General features: G+C 44.8%; 1 protein-coding gene across 1 annotated transcript in view; it reads left to right on the forward strand.

The window, feature by feature from the left end:
- Positions 1-6,038: 6,038 nt before the first annotated feature.
- The window catches only part of fhod3a (formin homology 2 domain containing 3a), a 230,149-nt gene continuing 228,687 nt past the window's right edge, over positions 6,039-7,500 (forward strand). Inside the window, exon 1 of the mRNA XM_063185093.1 lies at positions 6,039-6,621. Coding sequence (XP_063041163.1) covers positions 6,457-6,621 — 165 coding nt within the window. The 5' untranslated portion in view covers positions 6,039-6,456. The remainder of the gene's footprint in view (positions 6,622-7,500) is intronic.

Raw genomic sequence — 7,500 nt, forward strand, 5'->3', positions numbered from 1 at the left:
CAGAGTAACGAGGCATTCACACACACACAATATGCTAATGTTTCAGTGCTTTTTAACCCGTTGAAGACATGCGTTATACTGTACGTGTTTTTTCCAAAATATTAAACATATCTGTCATGGCTGATGTCTTGATTCAAGTCTGAGTTCAGTCAACTGGTTGACTGAGTTCAGTCAACCGGTTCCGGATCCGGCAGGATAATAGGGTTTTTCACAGAATCCGGCAGGATTTAAGCAGTGGATCCGGTATCCAGCAGTTACTTAAAAATCAGGATCTGGTGCATCTCTAGTTTCTACGTAGCCTAGGCTTTTCAGTCAGTCTTTCACAACCCCAATCACTGCAAGGAGTGAAAGCCCTTTGGAAGCGGGTGTTGCAGGCAGTTTGGCAGGAAGCCAATGAGTCTAAAAAATAGTTTGAGCCAACGTAATAAAAAGGGCCCACGTGTGCGAGTAGACTATGTGTTTCAACCCTTTCGTAGGATCCGGTATCCGGTTCCGGATCCGGCAGGATCTTAAGCAGTGGATCCGGTATCCAGCAGGATCCTAAAAATCAGGATCCGGTGCATCTCTAATTTAAAATGCCATTTAAAATATGTCTGGACAGCACAAATAGGCCTATGGTTTTGACCTTGTTTCCCAATACACAAACCTAATACTGTACATACAGATGATGCATTAGAAGAGCAGCTATGTGTTGTTGGCAGGCGTTTGACTGACAGACCTGGTCCAGTAGAGACATGTACGTTGTGTTGTGCTGTGTTGTAATGGGGGTAGATGTGGTGATAGTGTTATGGTAAGGCATGTGGAATGTTGACATAGTCCTGTCCAATCACACGTCATTGTTCACATTCCTAGCCAATCAGGTTATTGTCCCTGCTCTTGACTTCCTGTTTTGTTTACTAAGGACCCCCAGATGCTGCCTAAAAACAGATAACATTATGGCTTTATGGACAGATGCATGCACGCTCGCATGTATGCATGCTCTCTCTCTCTCTCTCTGTCTCTCACTCACACACACAATATCTCTCCCCCTCTCTCTCTCTCTCTCTCTCTCTCTCTCTCTCTCTCTCTCTCTCTCTCTCTCTCTCTCACACACACACACACACACACACACGTACGCACGCACACACAGACACACACACACACACACACCGCGACACACACACACGCACAAACACACACACACACACACACACACACACACACACACACACGCACACACGCACACACACACAATCCTGCCCGTAAACACCATGCCAGTTGTGTGAGTGAATGAGATTACTGTACATTGAGATTACATTGCAGAATGATAACCTGCACATATCATCATATACTGTAGGTATGTAGATTACAGTACATACAAACCGATAGCCTATAGATACTGCAGTATGTTTGATAACATGTTTGTGTCCTTTATGGTATAGAGCTGGACTGGGGGGAGAAATAGGGCCCGGGCACTTTTGGCTTGAAGAAACACCTCTTAATTAGGTAAGGCAAGGCAAGGCAAGGCAAGTTTATTTATATGACGCAATTCATACACAAGTGCAACTCAATGTGCTTCACAAAGTTAACAAATATAAATAAAAGGGAACAGGCAAGAAAGAAGGAAATAAATTAGAGTCAAAAAACATTTAAAACATTAAGATAAAACATAAGGTAAAAAAATAATAAAATACAATAAAAATTAAATCAACATAAAAATAAAAATAATAATAACAAAAAAGAATGATATGTAATTTAAGCTAGGGGAAAGCATCTGAGAACAGCTTAGCGACGCTGAATTGGCTCACCGGTGGACTCCGTACCCTCGTGGGCCCCTATTTTCAGAAATGTAAAAAAAAAAAAGTTTAATTCTTTTTTTTACATTTCTGAAAATAGGGGCCCACGAGGGTGCGGGGCCCACCGGGAAATGCCCGGTATGCCAGATGGCCAGTCCAGCCCTGTTTATGTTGGAGCTGCTGCAGTATCAGATACGACCCCGCCCGGCCTGCCCTGCAGACCTTAGCTACATACAATAACAACATACTTAGCTACATACAATAACTGGAGTCAGTGTTGTCAGTGATGTTTACATCTGAGGTCCAGGAGCGGAGCTACAGGCAGGGCAAGCAGGGCATTTGTCCCTGGGCACAGGGCCCTCTCGTATTGATGGTGGGGGCCTTATTATGACCTTGGCAGACGGTATGGAGGGCCACATCAGTGATTTTCCCTGGGGCCCTGTGTGCAATTGTTCCGCCACTGCTGAGGTCTATGGGTGTATCTACACAATACATACAGTATAAGAAAAGATGCACCTGTCCCCAGATTACATATGCTGTATGCAGCACCAAATAAACTTCGGGAAACATTTGTCAGTGGATGCAGCCATAAGGGCAGTGGTGTAGTCTACTTTTTTATGGTGGGTCTGCTGTATATTTGAGCATTTTTTGAAGTGGGTATACTGTATAAATTTGTGCTTTTCAAAACAATGGATCAATCAATTTTAAGTGGGTATAATGAAACCCCTGAAATTTAGAAGTGGGTCCGTATATACCCGCATTCTACGTAGACTACACCACTGATACAGGGCATTTGCTGTGTGGTCTGCTGATCCTTCCTCACTAAATTTGGGCACCGCGCAAACGATATCATCCTACATTGAGAAGTATGTTGGCCAACTGCACATTTGAAGTGATCTTGTGGGTCACACAAAATTGGCTTACAGCAGGGTTTTGGATTTTGGGATACATTTGGCCCACGGTGTCATTTTCAAGTCAAGTCAAGTCAAGTCAGCTTTTATTGTCAGTTTCTACAATTTCCTGGTATGACCTGTGCATATGAAGAAACTGACAATAAAAGCTGACTTGACTTGACTTGACTTGAAAATGACGCTGTGGGCCAAATTTCCCCCAAAATCCTCCCAACCCTGCTGTAAGCCAATCTGTGTAGAGCAATGCTAACCAGGGGATGTTGAGTGTGAAGTAGGGTGACCAGACGTCCCGGTTTGACCGGGACAGTCCCGGTTTGGAGTTGTGTGTCCCAGGTCCCGAGCAAACCCTCTCGGGGCACAAATATGTCCCGGTTTTGGCCACCCACTACATTGCGCCATGTCTATCAGGGTAAATATATGGAAAAGATTACATGTTTACCTGCCACAGTTAATGGCAGCCAGCGCTTGCATAGAAAGTCTGAATAAGTCAGTTGCGATTTGTCATTTTTCCCTCTAAAAATTGATCAGAATGCAGGAAATTGCATCTAAAAAAATACAAATTTTCCTGGGGGAGGACCCCCAGACCCGCCCGCCAAATATTGTCCTTCAGTCACGCACAAAGTGTCCCGGTTTCACACTACAAAAATCTGGTCACCCTAGTGTGAAGCCTTTTACAGATGTCGATCTCAAACATGACAAAAGATTTAGTCAGTGTCCCCAGTGATATTTACGGCCGTGTAAATGTTTACAGATTACAGATGCACTCAGATGAGAAAAGCTGATTTTTTCCCTAAAGGGTCCTGAAGCTGGTGGTGTTTCACAGCAGAATGTATTCCCTAGAGCAGGGGTACCCAACCTTACTGGGTCTGAGGGCTACTCTAGGGCTACCAAGGGCTACCCGAGGGCTACTGAGGGCTACCCAAGAGCTACTTATTTGTTCAAAGTCCTCTACCGATGTCTTGACCTCATTCCCAAATCACACTATGATTGAAAGATCATTTGCTATAGGTTATAAAGAAACAATCTCATATTTAAATTAAGAAAAACATTAACTGTGACCAAAATCTTGTAGTCATCACTGTTTACTAACATCCTTGGTGGGCACATCATAAGGTCCTGGAGGGCTACCTGGCGCCCGCGGGCACCACGTTGGTGACGCCTGCCCTAGAGCATAGTGTTTCTCTCAGATGAAAATGACAGCAAACCCAATCATGACATAATCCAAGTACAGCATCTTCTCTTGTATGCTTATGTACTAGTAGCCTATAGAGTACAAGATGAGAGAAACTTGCTGAATCATTCTTGAACGAGTCTCAATCTTTATGACGGGCACCGTGCCAACTCCTGGTCCCAATGTATAGGGCAGGGGTGGGCAATTATTTTAGCCCAAGGGTCAGATGTCACAGTCAACTTGCCCTTATCAATGATAAGACATCCATGTAGTGAATGCTAACATAGCTTGTCAGCTCTGCAATTCCTGGACATTGTAATGAAATTAATTAAGATGTACCCTATGTACATGGTTAATTTTAAGTTGGCAGGACCCTGTTTTAAGGAAGTTATTTTAAGAATGCTGAGTGACCATATGATTTAGGATTTAACTGTTGTCTTTCTTGAAAAGGCTCTGCGGGCCGCATGAAATGGCACAGCGGGCCGCTTGTGGCCCCCAGGCCTGAAGTTGGCCACGTCTGGTATAGGGGCATCTTCTTATCGAATAAAGCATAGAGGGCACCATGGCAAATCCTGGTCCCAATGTATAGGGATATCTCCTTATTGAATAAAGAATTAAATAGTGAAGGAAGTCTTGCCCACCATGATGGACATTAGCATAGGAGTAGCACAGATAGGGAACTGGTGCTAAAGCACCTGCCCCTGTTGCCCTACTGGACAAAAAGTGCTCTTTTTGAACATTCTTTTTTTTCTCACAATGTACTGTAGTCCATGTGGACATGAGCATCTGCAAATGCTTGATGATCAAAAGCATGTGACAATAATGCCCTAGTGTGATGAAGAGGTCTGCACACTGGGCATTAGTAAAGAGGAAGCTGAGGAAGATCCCACTGTTGGATCGAAACGTTGCCGTTTATGAAAATGAAATAAAGTTGATATTTTTGGAGCTAATGCCCAGTGTGCGGACCACTTCATCACACTGTCTACCACTTTATCAGTGGTGTAGTCTACGTAGAACGCGGGTATACGGAGTATACCCACTTCTAAATTTCAGGGATTTCAGTATACCCACTTAAAATTGATTGATCCATTGTTTTGAATAGCACAAATATATACAGTATACTCACTTCAAAAAATGCTCAAATATACAGTATACCCACTTCAAAAAATGCTCAAATATACAGTATACCCACTTAAAAAAAAGCTCAAATATACAGTATACCCACCATAAAAAAGTAGACAGCACTGCAGTCTATGTCTGGCACCTGGATAACTGCTTTGTGGATATGCGCACCCCAACCTCCTAACAATAATGCCCTAGTACAATATATTCCCTTTATAGCCTAGTAAGGCAACCATAAGTTCCACATGCATGCCCCACACCCTCCCTCGAGCACCTGCCCCCCAAAATGTCTGTGCATGCCACTGCACTGGGCATTAAAGTAGACCAACTCCCAAGTCCTCACCTACACAAGTGTTTCATTGTGTCTTCACTGTCCTCTAGTGTGTGAAAGTGTGTACTGTTTTCACACTGGAGTGGTTGCAGAAAGGACTTTGACATTTCCTTGGTGTTATCCGAAATCAAAGGTGATGGATATACTATCCCGAAAAACATTTGAATGCCCTTTACTGGGCCGGCCAATGGCAGCCCCCCACACTTGGGCTTAGCCTACATTGCCCACGGGGACTGGTTTGAGTCCATTTCCCGACCCTGCCCCATCTCTCTCTCCCAATCGTTTCCTGTCTACTCTCACACTGTCCTGTACTAATAAAGGCCAAAAAGCATCCAAAAAACACTTTAAAAAAAGAATGCCTGGTATCCTTTTAAACTTTCTTTTTTTGAAATTCTGAGTTTCTGACTCACCAACCTAATTGAAATGGAACGTTAATTGTTATATTCCACAAAGAAAAAATATGGTGCCTACGACTAGTGGTAATATGATTTTGAAAATTAAAACATAAGAGACCACCCTGGACTCAATGTAAGTGCGCAATGTACAGGTAAGTGCGCTGTATTTAGTTCTCTATTTCACCACATCGCCACAGAGTGTCGCTGTTTGCCTTGTCTTTACCCTTCATCCTCCTCAATGCAGTTTATGGCAAAGCGCTTAAGCCGGTGGGGGAGGAGGGAGGGAGGGAAGACGGGCTGCTTGCTGTGGCTTACTACCCAGACGCCAAGTGGGACCGACCGGCTGTCCCGTCACTAGGCTTCCCCCAGCACCTTACTGCCGCCGTTGTCATTGGACACCTGCTCCTCTGCAAGCCGCGTCGCTCGCAGTCAGCAGCAGCAGCAAGGTCGGTCGCCTCGAGCGGCAACTGCCAAAGCGCGAGCCAAGGGCTGGTCGGTCGCTTATTGATCCTCATCCTGCCACAATAATCGGACATCTTGACATTGGCAGCCGGCTGAGGAGGAGGCGCACGCAGGATACATTTGAACGCAAGTTGTAGTAGTTTCAGCTAGTCAGACGCTGGTGGCTGCAGCCAGTCTCTGGGACAACCTGCTGGTTTTGTTGTCGTTACCGAGGAGGGGAGCTCCAAGCGACGGATTTAATCATTAAACCGGGTTACCCCCACTCCGGTGCCACTTGTATGGATACACCATGGCTTCGTTTGAATGCAGGGTTCAGTTTTTAGATGACACCGATCCATTTAACAGCACCAATTTCCCAGAGCCGACGAGACCTCCGCACTACACTTTCAGGGAAGACATCCCCCTGATCAACCAAATAGCCGGGGTCCACCGACTTTTAAAAGCCCCTCACAAGGTAAGCTTTGCGCGGATATGTTTTGTTTGTCGTGTAGACGGCGAGTGATATTGTCAAAGGCATTCTGTCATTCCCAGAATAACGGGAAGTTTGCTAAGCTTGTGGCTAGTGTTAGACACTGTAAAGCTGTTGAGAGAAGGATATCCATTTACACGCAGCAAAGATGGAGAAACCATCTGCCGTGTAAGTACAGTGCTGCTTGTTTGTTTACAACTCTATACTTTTGTGGCAGACACGAGTTTAAACTCTGTCATTCCTAGTTACAGTCCGTGCATGTTAGCTTTGGAGTTGTTTTTGTTTTTCATTTTGGCCACTTGAATAGTTCTTACAAGTCTTTGCGGCAGGCGCTGCCACTTTTAGTGCCCATGACGACAGGTGGACACGAGGCTCTAGTCGTGCCCAATATATCCTCTCCGCTCGCTAGCCACCCCATTCATTTAAAAGGGACAGTCGCACGCCAGAGCAGTTACCCACAGTTCAACACACACAGTATACGCACGCAAAGAGTCTTGAAAGTGTGATATACTGTGTAGGCTACTGTGCTGTTGCGGGCGTCTGTTTGTGAGGAGGGCGTGTGGTATTCAGCGACGATTGACGACACTTTAATTCGTGACATTAAACTTAAGAATGACAGCTGAATGACTCACAACATGTCAATCAAATAAACATTTTTTGTTCTCAACACAACACAGCCTGGCAAAAAAACGCATTCAGCAACAAACATGTTTGCGCTTTTACGCACGTAGCCTATAACCTCCCCCTATGCGTGTTGAAGTGGCAAACTGTTTAAAAGCCCCTCAAAACATGACGCCGCCGTCAGTGTGTCTGATCCATACAACATCAAGCCCTTGTCAATATCCACATGTATAACGCCAGTAT

Source organism: Engraulis encrasicolus, chromosome 20 (assembly GCF_034702125.1).
Source record: "Engraulis encrasicolus isolate BLACKSEA-1 chromosome 20, IST_EnEncr_1.0, whole genome shotgun sequence".
NCBI classification, from domain to species: domain Eukaryota; kingdom Metazoa; phylum Chordata; class Actinopteri; order Clupeiformes; family Engraulidae; genus Engraulis; species Engraulis encrasicolus.